The 20,954-nt window shown below is 42.5% G+C and overlaps 1 protein-coding gene across 1 annotated transcript in view; it reads left to right on the top strand.

Annotated features, from left to right (window-relative positions):
- The window catches only part of LOC311100257 (neural proliferation differentiation and control protein 1-like), a 52,634-nt gene extending 35,591 nt beyond the window's left edge, over positions 1 to 17,043 (top strand). Inside the window, exons 3-9 of the mRNA XM_084141100.1 lie at positions 6,149 to 6,250; positions 6,878 to 7,081; positions 7,319 to 7,385; positions 8,138 to 8,222; positions 14,716 to 14,795; positions 14,946 to 15,045; positions 15,199 to 17,043. Coding sequence (XP_083997226.1) covers positions 6,149 to 6,250; positions 6,878 to 7,081; positions 7,319 to 7,385; positions 8,138 to 8,222; positions 14,716 to 14,795; positions 14,946 to 15,045; positions 15,199 to 15,270 — 710 coding nt within the window. The 3' untranslated portion in view covers positions 15,271 to 17,043. The remainder of the gene's footprint in view (positions 1 to 6,148; positions 6,251 to 6,877; positions 7,082 to 7,318; positions 7,386 to 8,137; positions 8,223 to 14,715; positions 14,796 to 14,945; positions 15,046 to 15,198) is intronic.
- Positions 17,044 to 20,954: the final 3,911 nt, after the last annotated feature.

A 20,954-nucleotide genomic window follows, 5' to 3' on the forward strand; every position in this document is an offset into this window, starting at 1 on the left:
CACATAGGTAAACACTCCTTGCCTTGGAGCCTGGGCTTTGTCTGGTAATAAGGCTGACAAACAGTCCGGAGAACTGGATATATATACACAGTATGTACTGATGGCAGAGCTGTACCCAGAAACAGGGAATGTGTATATATATGTGTGTGTGTGTGTGTGTGTGACTGTATGTGTATTGACTGCGTCACTTCCCGTCCATCTACACTACCGTTCCAAAGTTTGGGGTCACTTAGAAATGTCCTTATTTTCGAAAGAAAAGCAATTGTTTTGTCCATTAAAATAACATCAAATTCACCAGAAAAACAGTGTAGACATTGTTAATGTTGTAAATGGCTATTGTAGCTGGAAACGGCTGATTTTTTATGGAATATCTACATAGGCATACAGAGGCCCATTATCAGCAACCATCAGTCCTGTGTTCCAATGGCACGTTGTGTTTGCTAATCCAAGTTTATCATTTTAAAAGGCTAATTGATCATTAGAAAACCCTTTTGCAATTATGTTAGCACAGCTGAAAACTGTTGTGCTGATTAAAGAAGCAATAAAACTGTCCTTCTTGAGACTAATTGAGTATCTGGAGCATCAGCAATTGTGGGTTCGATTACAGGATCAAAATGGCCAGAAACAAAGAACTTTCTTCTGAAACTCGTCAGTCTATTCTTGTTCTGAGAAATGAAGGCTATTCCATGCGAGAAATTGCCAAGAAACTGAAGATCTCGTACAACGCTGTGTACTACTCCCTTCACAGAACAGCGCAAACTGGCTCTAACCAGAATAGAAAGAGGAGTGGGAGGCCCCGGTGCACAACTGAGCAAGAGGACAAATACATTAGAGTGTCTAGTTTGAGAAACAGGTGCCTCACAGGTCCTCAACTGGCAGCTTCTTTAAATAGGACCCGCAAAACACCAGTCTCAACGTCAACAGTGAAGAGGCCCTTCTAGGCAGAGTTGCAAAGAAAAAGCCATATCTCAGACTGGCCAATAAAAAGAAAAGATTAAGATGGGCAAAAGAACACAGACACTGGACAGAGGAAAATTGGAAAAAAGTGTTATGGACAGACAAATCGAAGTTTGAGGTGTTCGGATCACAAAGAAGAACATTTGTAAGACGCAGACCAAATGAAAAGATGCTGGAGGAGTGCTTGATGCCATCTGTCAAGCATGGTGGAGGCAATGTGATGGTCTGGGGGTGCTTTGGTGGTGGTAAAGTGGGAGATTTGTACAGGGTAAAAGGGATCTTGAAGAAGGAAGGCTATCACTCCATTTTGCAACGCCATGCCATACCCTGTGGATGGTGCTTGATTGGAGTCAATATCCTCCTACAACAGGACAATGACCCAAAGCACAGCTCCAAACTATGCAATAACTATTTAGGGAAGAAGCAGTCAGCTGGTATTCTGTCTATAATGGAGTGGCCAGCACAGTCACCGGATCTCAACCCTATTGAGCTGTTGTGGGAGCAGCTTGACCGTATGGTACGTAAGAAGTGCCCATCAAGCCAATCCAACTTGTGGGAGGTGCTTCAGGAAGCATGGGGTGAAATCTCTTCAGATTACCTCAACAAATTGACAACTAGAATGCCAAAGGTCTGCAAGGCTGTAATTGCTGCAAATGGAGGATTCTTTAACGAAAGCAAAGTTTGAAGGACACAATTATTATTTCAATTAAAAATCATTATTTCTAACCTTGTCAATGACTACATTTCCTATTCATTTTGCTATATTTCCTATTCAAACTCATTTCATGTATGTTTTCATGGAACACAAGGACATTTCTAAGTGACCCCAAACTTTTGAACGGTAGTGTAGGTAATTCCACCTTGGTCATCAACAGCATCTAAAGCTGTGGTCAGGCTGACCCCTCCATAGACCTATAGGCTAATAATAAGTTAGGACATTGGGAACAGGGAGACCCTAGAGATGAGGAGAGATGGGGAGCGGGGAGGGATGACGCACAGAGGGCTAACCTAACAGAGCCTGATGAGAGCTGTTGACGAGTTATTAGGAATCAGGCATGTTATTGAATGTCATGTTAGTATGACAAGGTGATTCCTTGTGGCAGTCTGACTATGTTAGTCATGATGGGAAATGTAGTCAGTGGGCACTCAAATAAACAAATAGTTAAGTCTGTGATCTTTTTTAAACATTTTATATTCCCAGTATGGTGTTTGGGTTAGAGGGATGAATATATAACTTGAAAAGTAGTGTTATGCTGTGTTTTTCACATATGTCCATGGTTTTGCGTAGCTACTGCAACTGTAAACATGGAGAGAGAGAAATGTGTTGTTGCAGTGTTGAGGATGGGATAGTATGGATGTTGACCAAGTACCTCTGACCGGAATATAGACTCGGGCCAGCAAGCTTTGCCATATGTGGTCAAGAGGAAGCCATAGCTACTAACATTCTAGAGCATGTTCTTGCCCATATAACCTAGTGCACCATATTGGAGGGCCTATTGAAAATACTTACCAGTGCATTGTTCACATCGCCACAAGAGGGCAGCAGTAGTCCCTAAGAATGACCCCCCCTGAGAAATATAAGTCAGTGAGATCAACTGTAAAATTGGAAGCCATGTAGTCATCCGGTAATCTATACTGTTTGGTCATGTGTGAGTCTGAATTCAACTATTAGGCCAGATATTATTCTGATTCAACCTGGTAAACAATTAGAAAAAGTGTCAGTAAGTTTAATTTACCTATTCGGTCGATAGCCTAGCGGTTAAGAGTGTTGGGTCAGTAACCAAAATGTTGTTGGTTCAAATCCCTGAGGCGACTAGGTAAAACATCTGTTGATGTGCCCTTGAGCAAGACACTTAACCCTAATTGCTCCTGTAAGTTGCTCTGGATAAGAACATCTGCTAAATGACTATAATGTAGATACTTTCACTCAGTGTTCCCTTAAAGACCCTTTCACAAACAAAGCAGGGCAGCCCCTTTGACTGGAAATACAAATGACAGTGTGTGTCTTTATGTTGTAATGAGAAATGATCAGTAACTGATTGTGTTGTCCTGGTGTAGCCAGGGTGGGGAATGGGAGATTACAAATGGGCTGTAAGTGGAATAAGAGAACCTCACAGATGGGTGTGAGTCTGATTCACTGTTTACTTGTTTAGTGTTTGTTTGCAGTAACTTATCGGGGGGGTTAGGGGTAATTATCAAGTTGGTGCCAAAACCTGCTCTCCAACGCAGGGAGAGGTGCATGCTTAGTCAGTGTGTGAGGTTCTACTGAGACGTCCATTTCCCCATTCTTGCTGTCTCTATGTACTATACACTCTCACTCAGACAAAAAACATACAAATACCCTTATGCTCCCTTTTCTGTGGTTCATGCTCACTGATTCTTGTATGTACCCTCTCACTCATGTACTCATACCAACACAATATCTCAGGAAAGTTCTCATTTTCTTTCTTATTTTATCATTTTCGTCAAACTTTGCAGTTGGCTAACGAAGTAGGGTAGAAATAGTGCTCTTGCTGAGTAAACTGGCACACTTGGAGCCCTCCACCACCTACAAAGTCCAGATGGCATGACCCGCCCCCACTGACACCTGCTGTGGAGCACACTAAATGTCCAGTGATAGAGGGGAGTGAGAAAGTAACCAAGCACAGAGTGAAAGTGCTGCCACATCATATCACGCACATTACCACCGGCAGATGGCCACCCTTCTGGAGAGGACAACGCCTTAATCATTAATAAGACAGAGCTCACGCTAATACAAACACAGTCAGACAGCACTAAGCATATTCAGCAAAGTGGCTCAGGCGGTGATATGGCTCATGATGTCTCACTACAGTAATTCAATATTAAATCTCAATCTTATTTAGCTCATCATGTAAACAGTGTACCCTGGTCTTTTGGAGGAACCTGCTGCTTTTCAACTGTAACACCAGTGTTACACTTGTGTATACACCCTTATGTTATACTAGGGAAATTAATGTTTCCATAGCTAGGACTGACAGTGTGGACTTGTGAAGAGCAGAATCAGCAACTCCTCCAGCAACTCCTGTACTCCCTGTTCACTCATGACTGCATGGCCAGGCATGGCTCCAACACTATCATTAAGTTTGCCGATGACACAACAGTGGTAGGCCTGATCACATACAACGACGAGACAGCCTATAGGGAGGAGGTCAGAGACCTGGCTGTGTGGTGCCAGGACAACAACCTCTCCCTCAAAGTGATCAAGACAAAGGAGATGATTGTGGACTACAGGAAAAAGAAGAGGACCGAGCATGCCCCCAATCTCATTGACGGGGCTGTAGTACAGCAGGTTGAGAGCTTCTAGTTTGTTGGTGTCCACATCACCAACAAACTAAAATGGTCCAAGCACACCAAGACAGTCGTGAAGAGTGCACGACAAAACCTATTCCCCCTAAGGAGACTGAAAATATTTGGCATGGGTCCTCAGATCCTCAAAAGGTTCTACAGCTGCACCATCTAGAGCATTCTGACTGGTTGCATCACTGCCTGGTTGCATCACTGCCTGGTATGGCAACTGCTCGGCCTCCGACCGCAAGGCACTACAGAGGGTAGTGCGTACGGCCCAGTACATCACTGGAGCCAAGTTTCCTGCCATCCAGGACCTCTATACCAGGCGGTGTCAGAGGAAAGCCCTAAAAATTGTCAAAGACTCCAGCCACCCTAGTCATATACTTTTCTCTCTGGGTCCAAGAGGCTTCTAAACAGCTTCTACCCCCAAGCCATAAGACTCCTGAACATCTAATCAAATGGCTACCCAAACTATTTGACTACTTTTACGCTGCTGCTACTCTCTGTTTATTATCTATGCATAGTCACTGTAATAACTCTACCTACATGTACATATTACCTCAATTACCTCGACTAACCGGTGCCCCCGCACATTGACTCGGTACCGGTACCTCCTGCATATAGCCTCGCTATTGTTATTTTTTACTGCTGCTCTTTAATCATTTGTTACTTTTATTTCATATTATTTTATATTGTATTTTGTGTGATTTTTTGGTATTCTTTCTTAAAACTGCATTGTTGGTTAAGGGCTTGTAAGTGAGCATTTCACTGTAAGGTCTACACCTGTTGTATTCGGCGCATGTGACAAAAATTTGATTTGATTTAATCAAAACAGTTGCTTTGTGAGATGGTGTTAAAGTTCACAGTTAGCCATTGTTATGTAAATGTCAGCTGAAATGTACCAGTGGCCTGGCTTTGGCCCCAAGTGAGAGCAGGTCTGCCGGAGCCATGGCCCAGTCAGCCATGGGTGCCGGTCTGCGTAGATGGAAACAGAAAAGTCTGAGCCTTTTGGGTTAAACACTGGGGTAAATCCTGTATGGAAATGCACCACAATGGAGTGGGTGAGATTAGCCATTTATTTCACCATTAGCACTCAGCTGAGTGAGATTTAGGGCCTTGTGTGTGAGAGGGAGTAGGGCCGAATCAGGGGGGCGGGGTGATCGCACAAGCCCCCCTGCCGTGCTCCATCCCCTGGCCACACACACACTACGTACCCAAGTAACCAGGGAGCGCTGTGGCCCAGTCCTGGAATGTGGCCTGCTGTCTGGCCAACAGAGCTGTTAAACAACACCCTGGCTTTGTCTCCTTTTCACTGCGTCCCAAACAAACAACACACACTGGCACACTCTCTGTCCATCATACACACAAACAAACACTCACTGGCTCTCACTCTCTCGTGGGTTCCTTCATGCACCTGCAGTCACACAACAACACACAGGCTTACATCTTCTGACACACAGGATATCCTGTTCTAAATCATGCTCTTTCACAAACCCACTCTGTTCTCAGCTATATAATAATAATAATATGCCATTTAGCAGACGCTTTTATCCAAAGCGACTTACAGTCATGGTTACCAATTCACAAATGTAGAAGCACAATACATATGTATTCTAGTGGTTAGTGTTGGGCCAGTAACCGAAAGGTCGCTGCTTGGAATACCTGAGCCAGCAAGGTGAAAAATCTGTCAATGTGCCATTGAGCAAGGCACTTAACCCTAATTTGCTCCAGGTGCGCTGTACTACTATGGCTGACCCTGTAAAACAACACATTTCACTGCACCTATCTGGTGTATGTGACAATAAAACATATTTATATCCTGAATGAAGGTATTATGTTCACACAGACTCACAGTTATATTTTCCCCTGTCTTTCTCCTCAGGTAAAATGACTTCCTTCTCTGCTCTAGATGAAGAAATTGACTTCCTTCACTCTGTCATTGCCAAACAGGAAGTGTCGGAGGTCAAACAACCAAAACAATCAGGTGAGCCTTACATTCTGTTGTCACGGTCGTTGATGAACGGGTCAGACCAAGGCGCAGCGTGAAATGCATACATGTTTATTGAACTGAATAAACATACAAAACAACAACAGGCAACGAAACATGGCGTCGGAAGGCTATACACTAACAAGCCCAATCTCACCGAACACAAACAAGATCCCACAACACAGGCAGGAAAACTGGCTGCCTAAGTATGATCCCCAATCAGAGACAACGAGCGACAGCTGCCTCTGATTGGGAATTACACCCGGCCAAACATAGAAATGCAAACATAGAATGTCACCATAGAAAACACACACATGATATACACACCCTGACCAAACTAACTAGAGTTCTATAGGTCAGGGCGTGACATCTGTATGCATTTCTATGCATTTTTTGGATGTTTCAGTTACTTTTCTATAGATGCGTGTCGCTATATCTAAAACGTTATCTACACCACAATAATATGAATGTCTCTGTCTCTCTCTTTCACTCTCTTTTGCTCTCTCTCTCGCTCTCTCTTGCTCTCGCTCGCTCTCTCGCTCTCTCACTCTCTCACTCTCTCGCTCTTAATCTTTCAATCTCTCTCTCTCTCTTAATCTTTCAATCTCTCTCTTTCTCTCCCAGAAACCCGTTCCAAGGGAGCTAGGACTCAGACGGAGGCTCTCAGAATGAGAGGCCAGGTCCAACCCTCTGTGGGGCAGCCCACCACCACCCAGCCCTCCACCCAGACCCCCCAGCCTGCCACTGGGGCTCTGGGGAGGGTTGGAGCGGGAGGACCTGATGGCCTCATAGCCATCCCATACCCCTCCAAGGACAGTCTCCTCGTCAGTAAGTGGCTTTATGAGTTGAAAATAGAGACACGTTTATGACGTAAGACCAGCATGGAGCACCCAGGCCAGCTCTACTAAACCGCCTTAGTATGATGCAAATATACAAAACTATTTATAAAGGATTGAAAGTGATTTGATTTCATCTGCAGTTACACACAATTTCATAATTTCTCCTCCTTTTATGTGTAATTTGTGTTCACTCTATCCTTTTCTCTGTTTGTGTCCACCTCTGCAGTTATGATCTCTGTGTGTGTCATCGTTGGCGCCACGGCCTTGATCTTGGCTACTGTTTTCTGGGTCAGGTAAGACATCAGATAAGGGCCTCCCGAGTGGCGCAGCGCTCTAAGGCACTGCAGTGCTTGAGGCGTTAGGGGAGGGTTTGGCCGGCTGGGATGTCCTTGTCCCATCGCGCTCTAGCAACTCCTGTGGCGGGCCGGGCGCATGCACGCTGACACGGTCGCCAGTTGTACGGTGTTTCCTCCGACACGTTGGTGCGGCTGGCTTCCAGGTTAAACGAGCAGTGTGTCAAGAAGCAGTGTGGCTTGGCAGGGTTGTGTTTCTGAGGACGCATGGCTCTCGACCTTCGCCTCTCCCGAGTCCGTACGGGAGTTGCAGCGATGGAACAAGACTGTAACTACCAATTGGGGAGAAAAAGGGGTAAATAAAATAAAAGACATCAGACAATAACATTCTATTTACAGATGCACTACAATATATATGATTATGCTATTACTCAATTTGACTACTAAGATGTGCTAGACTCCACTGTTTTACTGGTAAGTGTTGTTGTTGGAGCATGTTAGATCACTTTTTAGAACATTTTATGAAAGATTAATTGAAGCACTGCACTGTTAGGCTGCATCCCAAATGGCACCCTACTTCCTATAGTGCACTACATTTGAGGCTCTGGTCAAAAGAAGTGCACTATATAGGGAATAGGTTGCCATTGGGACGAATCCTCAGTCCATAATGCAGTTGTTTTGGGATATTTTGCATGCTGTTCCTTCTCCAGTCTCTGAATTGCTAATGTCCCAGAATAATGTTGCCCCTACAGGTTGCAGAAGGAATCACGTCTGGCCCAGAAGGTAGATTACCCTGCATTTGGAGGCCATGGGAATGGAACAGCCAACAGGACTTCAGTAAGTACATTGTCCTTCATGGGGAACCATACATCCACCTCAGATAAATCAGAGAGGAAGGGGTTTTCTCGTTTGGGCAAAAGTTTATCCTCCGTCCTCTCTCCTTTGTCCTCTCTTCCGTAACCCGGAAACCGATAAGTGTTTGAGGTCGAGGAGTGTGTAAATTCATTAGTAGGTAAATGGAAGAGTGTCCTCCTCTCCACGATAGCCACCTTTCATCAAGGATATTCATTTGTATCCTAACGCGGAAGAGTTTTCAAATATGCCACGCCCTTTGAATCAGCTTTTGTTTTGTCAGAGGAGAAAAACATGCACACGTTTAAAAACAACATGCTACTTATTGTTTTATCTATAAAATGTCTTGCACAACAAACTTAATTAGTTTTGAGCACTTTACACATTTATTTTGGGATCCATCCCTGTAAACGTAATTTGTCTAGTGGAGAAGGACAGTGTCGTTTCAAGCAAGCGCTTTTTCATCCATGTTCACGCTCCTTGCTGACTGTCATTTAACTTTGACCCTTTTCAAAAGGAGGCGAGAGAGAGCGGAGGAGATGTGAACAAATCGAATTGATAAAAGGCAGAAAATGTGAAGCGGGAGGACTGAATCCGCCCCAAAATCTGTCAGTGCGAATAAAGCGTGAAACAGACAAGTGGGGAATTTTTGTATGGAGGTCTATGAGAGAGTGTAAAACTTGATCAACCTAAAAATGAATTGCTAATTGAGGTTTATTTGATCGAATAGAAGTTTCATAATGTTTAGGTTGTTACGAATGTACTGAAATAAGTGGACGCAGGTGGCATCCTGGCAGTTTTAAATCGGAGTTGTGCCTGTTGTTCACATGCGTATCTGCCCTCTCATTAGCTAGAATGTTCCTACCTCCTCCCACCTGCCTTCCACCTTTGCAGACATTTATACCCATTGTAAGAGCAGACAGTCCAATATCTCAATATACAGTGCATTCGGAAAGTATTCAGACCCCTTCCCTTTTTCCACATTTTGTTACGTTACAACCTTATTCTAAAATGGATTAAATAAATAAAGAATCCCCATCAATCTACACACAATACCCCATAATGACAAAGCGAAAACAGGTTTTTAGAAATATTTGCAAATTAAAAACAAAAATACCTTATTTACATAAGTATTCAGACCCTTTGCTATGAGACTCGAAATTGAGCTCAGGTGCATCCTGTTTCCATTCATCATCCTTGAGATGTTTCTACAACTTGATTGGAGTCCACCTGTGGTATATTCCATTGATTGGACATTATTTGGAAAGGGACACACCTGTCTACATAAGGTCTCACAGTTGACAGTGCATGTCAGAGCAAAAACCAAGCCATGAGGTCGAATAAATAATCCGTAGAGCTCCAAGACAGGATTGTGTTGAGGCACAGATCTGGGGAAGGGTACCAAAAAATGTCTGCAGCATTGAAGGTTCCCAAGAACACAGTGGCCTCCATCATTCTTAAATGGAAGAAGTTTGGAACCACCAAGACTCTTCCTAGAGCTAGCCGCCGGCCAAACTGAGCAATCAGGGGAGAAGGGCCTTGGTCAGGGAGGTGACCAAGAACAAGGTGGTCACTCTGCCAGAGCTCCAGAGTTTCTCTGGGGAGATGGGAGAACCTTCCAGAAGGACAACCATCTCTGCAGCACTCCACTAATCAGGCCTTTATGGTAGAGTGGCCAGACGGAAGCCACTCCTCAGTAAAAGGCACATAACAGCCTGCTTGGAGTTTGCCAAAAGGCACCTAAGGGACTCTCAGACCATGAGAAACAAGATTCTCTGGTCTGATGAAACCAAGGTTGAACTTTTTGGCCTGAATGCCAAGCGACATGTCTGGAGGAAACCTAGCACCATCCCTACGGTGATCATGCTGTGGGGATGATTTTCAGCGGCAGGGATTTGGAGTCTAGTCAGGATCGAGGGAAAGATGAACTGAGCAAAGTACAGAGATCCTTGATGAAAACCTGCTCCAGAGCACTCAGGACCTCAGACTGGGGTGAAGGTTCACCTTCCAACAGGACAACGACCCTAAGCACAGAGCCTGGACTTGAACCCGATTTAACGTCTCTGGAGAGACCTGAAAATAGCTGTGCAGCTATGCTCCCCATTCAACCTGACAGAGCTTGAAAGGATCTGCAGAGAAGAATGGAAGAAACTCCCCAAATACAGGTGTGCCAATCTTGTAGCATCATACCCAAGAAAAGTTGAGGCTGGAATCGCTGCCAAAGGTGCTTCAACAAAGTACTGAGTAAAGGGTCTGAATACTTATGTAAATGTCATATTTTATTTATTTATTTTTAATACATTTGCAAAAATGTCTAAAACCTGTTTTTGCTTTGTCATAATGGGGTATTGTGTGTAGATTGATGAGATATATATATATATTAATCGATTTTACAATAAGGTTGTAACGTAACAAAATGTGGAAAAAGTCAAGCGGTCTGACTACTTTCCAAATGCACTGTATACATCAGTGGTGGCCTGTGCCGTTTAAGATGAGGGAGGAAGATGAGGGAGGACGCTTGTGGACTTCAGTGCACAACACATCAGCTGTCTGTGACCAAGCAAAAAAACCTTTCCAAGCCTAACCATCATATCATATCATAACCGCTAACCCCTACACACAGCCTACATCATTGTCACCATAGCTAACGTCAAGTCAACATAGCTACTAGAACTATCGCATTAGTAAATCCACCACATGCAGTACAGTGTACAGTTAGCAAGCAGTTTAGCAGTTACACCTGCGGGCCCCGGTGGAAATACATTTGATAAAACCAAAAGCTTACCTTGACTTGGAAGAGTTCCAGTGTTGGATAGCCATAGCCAGCTAGGTAACATAGATTCCCTCTCTGTTTGCGTTGGGTGTTTGAGTAGGCTAAACTAGCTAGCTGCATTCACTAGCTAAGTAAGTGAAAGTGAAAGAAAAAAATTATATATAGCTTGCTCTCTCTCTCTATCTTTCTTGCTTCTCCTTCATTTTAGAATAAATTAATTTGTTCAAAACTTTTCAACTGTTGTCTTTCTCGTTTGAGTCAACTACTCATGACATTTTATGCACTGCAGTGCTAGCTAGCTGTAACTTATGCTTTCAGTCCTAGATTCATTCTCTGATCCTTTGATTGGATGGACAACATGTCAATTCATGCTGCAAGAACTCTGATAGGTTTGAGGACGTCCTCTGGAAGTTGTCATAATTACTGTGTAAGTCTATGGAAGGGGGTGAGAACCACGAACATCCTAGATTTTGTATTGAAGTCAGTGTACCAAGTCAGCTACACCATGGTGCTACCCTACAGAGTGCCGTTGAGGCTACTGTAGACCTTCATTGCAAAACAGTGTGTTTTAATCAATTATTTGTTGACGTGAATATATTTAGTGTAGTTTTATCTAAAAAGGATAACTTTTCTAATGTTTCTCTATTTTAATTTTTATTAAATGGTCCTCCCCTTCCTCCTCTGAGGAGCCTCCACTGATATATCAATCTTGAACAGGATTAGGCCTATCTATTTTGGATGCAATTTGAATGGAATTGATGGAGAGAGAGAAAGACTGTGAGAGAGTGCTCGCGTGCGCACTGATTTAAAGCAACGATATTCAAGAGTTTTAAAACTCTGCAGCTGCAATTTAAAAAAAATGCATCTTTACAATGAAAAACTAAGGTGACCTCCAAAAGCCAGATGGAGATGTGTGGAAAAATGAATGGTGGAAAAAATATTGGAACCATTTCACTGTTTGACCACTAGGTTTTACGGGTATTATGACACCTCCACTGTGGGGCTGTAGAGGCTATGCTGCAGCAAATGTCGTCCTACCTTTCGCAAGAAATAAAGTTACCATGATGAAATAATACCTGCATTGTGATCTGTGCTCCATACTGATGCGCTGTCTGTCCCCACCCTGAGCATTGATAGAAGAGTAGGCCGTGGCCTGTAGAGCAGTGGAGGCTCCTCAGAGGAGGAAGGGGACGACCATCCTCTTCAGTGAATTGTATAAAAATAAAAATAGTGAAACATTAAAAAAGTTATCCTTTTTAGATAAAACTATACAAAATATATTCACGTCAACAAATAATTGATTAAAACACACTGTTTTGCAATGAAGATCTACAGTAGCCTCAACGGCACTCTGTAGGGTAGCACCATGGTGTAGCCGGAGGACAGCTAGTTTCCGTCCTCCTCTGGGTACATTGGCTTCAATACAAAACCTAGAAGGCTCAGGGTTCTCACCCCGTTACATAGACTTACACAGTAATTATGACAACTTCCGGAGGGCGTCCTCCAACCTATCAGAGCTCTTGCAGCATGAACTGATATGTTGTCCACCCAATCAAAGTGGACTTACTAATGCGTTAGTTCTAGTAGCTATGTTGACTTGACGTTAGCTATGGTGACAACGATGTAGGCTGTGTGTAGGGGTTAGTGGTTATGATATGATGGTTTGGCTTGGATAGGTTTTTTCGCTTGGTCACAGACAGCTGATGTGTTGTGCACTGAAGTCCACAAGCGTCCTCCCTCATCTTCCTCCCTCATCTGAAAAGGCACAGGCCACCACTGATATATACAATGCATTTGGAAAGTAGTCAGACCGCTTGACTTTTTCCACATTTTGTTACGTTACAGCCTTATTCTAAAATGTATTCAATTGTTTTTTCCCCTCATCAATCTACACACAATACCCCATAATGACAAAGCAAAAACAGGTTTTTATAAATTTTTGCAAATGTATAAAATAAAATAAACTGAAATATCACATTTACATAAGTATTCAGACCCTTTACTCAGTACTTTGTTGAAGCACCTTTGGCAGCAATTACAGCCTCAAGTCTTCTTGGGTATGACGCTACAAGCTTGGCACACCTATATTTGGGGAGTTTCTCCCATTCTTCTCTGCAAATCCTTTCAATCTCTGTCAGGTTGGATGGGGAGCGTTGCTCCACAGCTATGTTCAGGTCTCTCCAGAGATGTTCGATCGGGTTCATGTCCGGGCTCTGGCTGGGCCACTCAAGGACATTCAGAGACTTGTCCCGAAGCCACTCCTGTGTTGTCTTGGCTGTGTACTTAGGGTTGTTGTCCTGTTGGAAGATGAACCTTCACCCCAGTCTGAGGTCCTGAGCGCTCTGGAGCAGGTTTTCATCAAGGATCTCTCTGTACTTTGCTCCGTTCATCTTTCCCTCGATCCTGACTAGTCTCCCAGACCCTGCAGCTGAAAAACATCCCCACAGCATGATGCTGCCACCACCATGATTCATTGTAGGTGGCAGGTTTCCTCCAGACGTGACACTTGGCATTCAGGCCAAAAAGTTACATCTTGGTTTCATCAGACCAGAGAATCTTGTTTCTCATGGTCTGAGAGTCTTTAGGTGCCTTTTAGCAAACTCTAAGTGGGCTGTCATGTGCCTTTTACTGAGGAGTGGCTTCTGTCTGGCCACTCTACCATAAAGGCCTGATTGGTGGAGTGCTGCAGAGATGGTTGTCCTTCTGGAAGGATTTCCCATCTCCACAAAGGAACTCTGGAGCTTTGTCAGAGTGACCATCAGGTTCTTGGTCACCTCCCTGACCAATGCCCTTCTCCCCCGATTGCTCAGTTTGGCCAGGTGACCAGCCTTAGGAAGAGTCTTGGTGGTTCCAAACTTCTGCCATTTAAGAATGATGGAGGCCAATGTGTTCTTGGGGACCAATGCTGCAGACATTTTTTGATACCCTTCCCCAGATCTGTGCCTCAACACAATCCTCTCTTGGAGCTCTACGGACAATTCCTTTGACCTCATGGCTTGGTTTTTGCTCTGACATGCACTGTCAACTGTGGGACCTTACATAGACAGGTGTGTGCCTTTCCAAATCATGTCCAATCAATTGTATTTACCACAGGTGGACTCCAATCAAGTTGTAGAAACATCTCAAGGATGATCAGTGGAAACAGGATGCACCTGAGCTCAATTGCGAGTCTCATAGTAAAGGGTCTGAATACTTATGTATATAAGGTATTTCTGTTTTTTATTTGTAATAAATGTGCAAACATTTCTAAAAACCTGTTTTCGCTTTGTCATTATGGGGTATTGTGTGTAGATTGATTAGGGGAAATTTAATTTAATCAATTTTAGAATAAGGCTGTAACGTAGCAAAATGTGGAAAAAGTAAAAGGGTCTGAATACTTTCCAAAGGCACTTTATCAAAGGCTATGTATTGGATAATGGCACAATCATTTGGGCTTTTTTGGGCTTGGGATCATAAAATGTCTTTAATGTAGGGCTCATCAGGCTCAGGCTGCATCAGGCAAAGCTCTAATCAAATCCAGACATATGTACAGTATATGCTTTACAGTATATGCTTTATAATGACACTTCCAGTTTTGGCGGGAAATACCAGGTTACCCGGGAGAAAAGTGATTTATTCTTGGGATGGAACATTTGTAAAATACTGGGAAAATATTCAACCCTTTTTTTCATGTGCCTCTCCTCTCCTCTTCCCTTTCCTCCTCAGTCGGGGGATAAGAAGTTGGCCCAGAGTGCTCAGATGTACCACTATCAGCATCAGAAACAGCAGATGCTATCCATGGAAAAGTGAGCTCTACTCCTCCTACTGTCACTTTCAGTCTCTCTCTCTCTCTCTTTCTCTCTTTCATTCTTTCTTTCTTTTTCTCCCACAATTCAGTTCCACTCAAATATGAATAAATACACATATTCATCCTGGTGCATTCTGTTGTTTCTCAGTCATAAATCGGAACCGAAAGTCACTGACTCAGAAGTCACATCAGATGAGGAGGAAGTGGACGGAGACTTCACTGTGTACGAGTGCCCTGGACTGGCACCGGTGGGTGTGCTACTACTACACACACACACACACACACACACACACACACACATAATATATGCACACAAATTATTGTTTAACACACAATATTCACATTGATGATGACTTTGTTTGTGTTTGGCTTTTAACAACAACGTTTTTGTTTCATTGCAGACTGGAGAGATGGAAGTGAAGAATCCTTTGTTTAACGACTCTACCCTACACTACCAGGGGAATCCCAAGTGAAACCCATAGATTTTCATGCATGCACACACACACACTATTTCTTGTACTCTGGAAAAGGAGCACCTGAACACTCCAATCTCAGAACTGGATGGGCTTATAGAAGAAGGGATAGAATAGGAGATGAAGAGGCAGGAGGTTGACAGATTATCTGTATGTATATGGTATCTATAGATCAGTCACAGCCCTTGTGGACTTCTATGGGAACTACAGCCATGCGTGAAACTCAACACATATGTCTCTAATGGCACCCTACTCCCTATGTAGTGCACTATATAGGGTATAGGGTGCCATTTGGGACGTAGATAACCTGCCTGTATCCTAGGACTTGGTCACTAGTAGGGTGTTTCTATCATACAAAATGTCTAGTCCCCTGTCTTTTCCAGTAAAAGACACAGTGTTCCTTTGAATATAGTTTTGTTGTTTTATTTCTTTGCACCTTTCCTTCGTCTTTTGAGCTCGTTTGTAATTTAATCTCACAACGAGAACATTATTATGGGAAATAGATGTTTACATTGCCAAAGTAAATGAAATAGACAATAAACAAAAGAGAAATAAACAAGAGAAATACACAATCAGAAATTGACAGTAAACATTACTCACAAAAGTTTTTAAAGAATATAGACATTTCAAATGTTATATTATTGACACAGTGTTGTAACAATGTGCAAATAATTCAAGTACGAAAGGGAAAATAAATAAACAAATAAATAAATAGGTTGTATTTACAATGGTGTTTGTGCTCCACTTATTGCCCCTTTCTTGTGGCAGTAGGTCACAAATCTTGCTGCTGTGGTGGCACACTGTGGTACTTCACCTAATAGATATGGGCGTTTATCAGGATTGGATTTGTTTTCAAATTCTTTGTGGGTCTGTGTAATCGAAGGGAAATATGTGTCTCTAATATGGTCATACATTTGGCAGGAGGTTAGAAAGTGCAGCTCGGTTTCTCTCTCTCTCTCTCTCTCTCTCTCTCTCTCTTAGAATCAGTGTTTCCATTGCTTGCCTTTGTAATGTTCATTATCTCCCAAAGCCTCTGTTTGAATGTGGTAGAATGACCTAACATATATAGCACACAGAACACAAATATGTGCAGACACACACACACACACACATCAATTCATAATAAAACATTCCCTTACTCTATTTGTCATGCATAGCTAGTAGCTATACCCACTTCCTTATACTGTAGGTACTGCTACATATAAAGGGGTTTTCCTGAAATGTGCTTGGCATTTGGTTAAGGAGCAAGAGGAACACAAGGGGACACTGTCATGATATACTGTGATATAATATTTTAAGTACTCTTTTATGGATGCGAAAAATCAACGTCACATATTTGTGATGTCGGTCTATTCTTACCTTCCAAAAACAGGGTTTAGGATGAAGTTCTTATCATTTGGTGTAGCAAATTTTAACTTGTTAAATCATTATTGTAGATTTAAGAAAGTAGATTCGAAAATGTAGTACCAGATGATTTCTGATGCATGGTTTGATTCTGACATGTTTTAATATGATAATAACTTTGATTCGACCTCATATGTGTAACTGGAGGAGACATGTAAAGTGATATGTACACACTTGTATGAATGTCTATAGGATTGATGATCGGTGGAGGATGTTGGTAAATATCACTATCTAGTATTGTTTCTGTTTTATCCCTGTGAGTTCCAACCCTGGTGTTGCAAAATATGCATAGAAAGAGTGAAAGTGTTCACTTTTATATATTTGTACATGCAGGCCTAGCATCTGAATTAAAAAATATTACCACAAGTGAAACTTGCAAAAGGACAATGCATATTATGTATCGCTGTCACTTTATCTTTCACTCTCTCTCCTCTCCTATCTCCTCTCTCTTGCTCACTCTCTCTCTCTATTCAATTCAATTCAAAGGGCTTTATTGGCATGGGAAACATGTGTTTTCATTGCCAGTGAAATAGATAATCAAAACATTACACTCACAAACGTTCTAAAGGAATAGAGACATTTCAAATGTCATATTATGGCTATATACAGTGTTGTAATATACAGTGTGTGCACCTCTCTCTCTCCTGCCCCTCTCTCTCTCTCTCCCACCTCTTTGTCTCTCTCCCTACTCTCTCCCTCCCTCCTCTGTATCTCCCTCCTCTCTCTCCCTCTCCCTCTCGCTCTCTCCCTCCTCTTGCTCTCTCTCCCTCCTCTTTCTCTCTCTCCCCCTTCTCTGTCTCTCTCTCCCTCCTCTCTCTCAATTCAATTAAATTCAAAGGGCTTTATTGGCATGGGAAACATATGTTTACATTGCCAAAGCATCCCTCCTCTCTCTCAATTCAATTCAATTCAAATCAATTCAAAGGGCTTTATTGGCATGGGAAACATATGTTTACACTGCCAAAGCAAGTGAAATAGATAATAAACAATAAACAATCAAAAATGAACAGTAATCATTACAATCACAAAAGTTTCAAAGGAATAGAGACATTTCATATTATGGCTATGTACCGTGTTATAAAGATGTGCATATAGTTAAAGTACAAAATGGAAAGTAAATAAACACAAATATGGGTTGTATTTACAATGGTGTTTGTTCTTCACTTGTTGCCTTTTTCTTGTGCCAACAGGTCACAAATCTTGCTGCTGTGATTGCAGACTGTTGTATTTCACCCAATAGAAATGGGAGTTTATCAAAATTGGATTTGTTTTGGAATTCTTTGTGGGTCTGTGTAATCGGAGGGAAATATGTGTCTCTAATATGGTCATACATTTGGCAGGAGGTTAGGAAGCACAGCTCAATTTCCACCTCATTTTGTGGGCAGTGTGCACATAGCTTGTTTTCTCTTGAGAGCCAGGTCTGCCTACGGCGGCCTCTCTCAATAGCAAGGCTATGCTCACTGAGCCTGTACATAGTCCAAGCTTTCCTTAATTTTGAGTCAGTAACAGTGGTCAGGTATCCTGCCACTGTGTACTCTCTGTTTAGGGCCAAATAGCATTCCAGTTTGCTCAGATTTTTTGGTAAATTCTTTCCAATGTGTGAAGTAATTATCTTTTTGTTTTCTCATGATTTGGTTGGGTTAATTGTGTTGCTGTTGCTGTCCTGGGACTCTGTGGGGTCTGTTTGTGTTTTTGAACAGAGCCCCAGGACCAGCTTGCTTATGGGACTCTTCTCTAGGTTAATATCTCTGTAGGTGATGGCTTTGTTATAGTAGGTTTGGGAATTGCTTCCTTTTAGGTGGTTGTAGAATTGTCACGCCTACTCCCACTCCCCCTCTCGAGCGCTCGACATCGCCTGTCTACTAACCACCGGTCCTTGCAACCATCATCACGCACACCTGCTCCCCATCATTACACACACCTCGACTTCGTCATCACCTTGATTACCTTCCCTTTATTTGGCCCTCAGTAGCCTCAGTCATCAGGCAGTATTGGTTTGTTTTCATGTTCAGTATGTACCTGTGGATGTATTTCAAGGCCTACCTTCAAACTCAGTGCCTCTTTGCTTGACATCATGGGAAAATCAAAAGAAATCAGCCAAGACCTCAGAAAAAGAATTGTACACTTCCACAAGTCTGGTTCATCCTTGGGAGCAATTTCCAAACGCCTGAAGGTACCACGTTCATCTGTACAAACAATAGTACGCAAGTATAAACACCATGGGACCACGCAGCCATCATACTGCTCAGGAAGGAGACTCGTTCTGTCTCCTAGAGATGAACGTACTTTGGTGCGAAAAGTGCAAATCAATCCCAGAAAAACAGCAAAGCACCTTGTGAAGATGCTGGAGGAAACAGGTACAAAAGTATCTATATCCACAGTAAAACGAGTCCTATATCGACATAACCTGAAAGGCCACTCAGAAAGGAAGAAGCCACTGCTCCAAAACGGCCATAAAAAAGCCAGGCTACGGTTTGCAACTGCACATGTGGACAAAGATCATACTTTTTGGAGAAATGTCCCCTGGTCAGATGAAACAAAAATAGAACTGTTTGGCCATAATGACCATCGTTATGTTTGGAGGAAAAAGGGGGTACTTGCAAGCCGAAGAACACCATCCCAACCGTGAAGCATGAGGGTGGCAGCATCATGCTGTTGGGGTGGTTTGCTGCAGGAGGGACTGGTGTACTTCACAAAATAGATTGCATCATGAGGAAGGAAAATTATGTGGATATATTGAAGCAACATCTCAAGACATCAGTCAGGAAGTTAAAGCTTGGTTGCAAATGGGTCTTCCAAATGGACAATGACCCCAAGCATACTTCCAAAGTTGTGGCAAAATGGCTTAAGGACAACAAAGTCAAGGTATTGGAGTGGCCATCACAAAGCCCTGACCTCAATCCTATAGAAAATGTGTGGGCAGAACTGAAAAACCGTGTGCGAGCAAGGAGGCTTACAAACCTTATTCAATTACACCAGCTCTGTCAGGAGGAATGGGCCAAAATTCACCCAACTTATTGTGGGAAGCTTGTGGAAACGTTTGACCCAAGTTAAACAATTTAAAGGCAATGCTACCAAATACTAATTGAGTGTATGTAAACTTCTGACCCACTGGGAATGTGATGAAAGAAATAAAAGCTGAAATAAAGAATTCTCTCTACTATTATTCTGACATTTCACATTCTTAAAATAAAGTGGTGATCGTAACTGACCTAAGACAAGGAATTTTTACTAGGATTAAATGAAAAATTAAAACTGAGTTTAAATTTATTTGGCTAAGGTGTATGTAAACTTCCGACTTCAACTGTATAGCCAATTGGAATTTGTTGTCTGCATATTTTATAATTTCATTTAGGATACCATCAACACCACAGGTCATTTTGGGTTGGAGGGTTTGAATTTTGTCCTGTAGTTCATTCAATGTAATTGGAGAATCCAATGGGTTCTGGTAGTCTTTAATAGTTGATTCTAAGATTTGTATTTGATCATGTATATGTCTCCTGATCACCATACGTCTCCTGAGTGGCGCAGTGGTCTAAGGCACTGCATCGCAGTGCTAACTGTGCCACTAGAGATCCTGGTTCGAATCCAGGCTCTGTCGCAGCCGGCTGCGACCGGGAGACTCATGGGCGGCGCACAATTCGTCCAGGGTAGGGGAGGGAATGGCTGGCAGGGATGTAGCTCAGTTGATAGAGCATGGTGTTTGCAATGCCAGGGTTGTGGGTTCGATTCCCACGGGGGGCCAGTATAAAAAAAGAAAATGTATTCACTAACTGTAAGTTGCTCTGGATAAGAGCGTCTGCTAAAATGACTAAAATGTAAAAAAAAATATGTATATGTTGTTGCTGTTTGTTCTTTGTTATGGGGCCAAAAAGATTGGAGAAGTGGTTTACCCATACATCTCAGTTTTGGATAGATAACTCTTCGTGTTGTTTGTTTAGTGTTTTCCAATTTTCCCAGAAGGGGTTAGATTCTATGGATTCTTTCATTACATTGAGCTGATTTCTGACATGCTGTTCCTTTTTCAGTAGTGTAAATATTACCACAAGTGAAACTTGCAAAAGGACAATGCATATTATGTATCGCTGTCACTTTATCTTTCACTCTCTCTCCTCTCCTATCTCCTCTCTCTTGCTCACTCTCTCTCTCTATTCAATTCAATTCAAAGGGCTTTATTGGCATGGGAAACATGTGTTTTCATTGCCAGTGAAATAGATAATCAAAACATTACACTCACAAACGTTCTAAAGGAATAGAGACATTTCAAATGTCATATTATG

This window comes from Coregonus lavaretus, assembly GCF_964263955.1.
Source record: "Coregonus lavaretus genome assembly, chromosome: 24".
Classification (NCBI taxonomy): Eukaryota; Metazoa; Chordata; class Actinopteri; order Salmoniformes; family Salmonidae; genus Coregonus; species Coregonus lavaretus.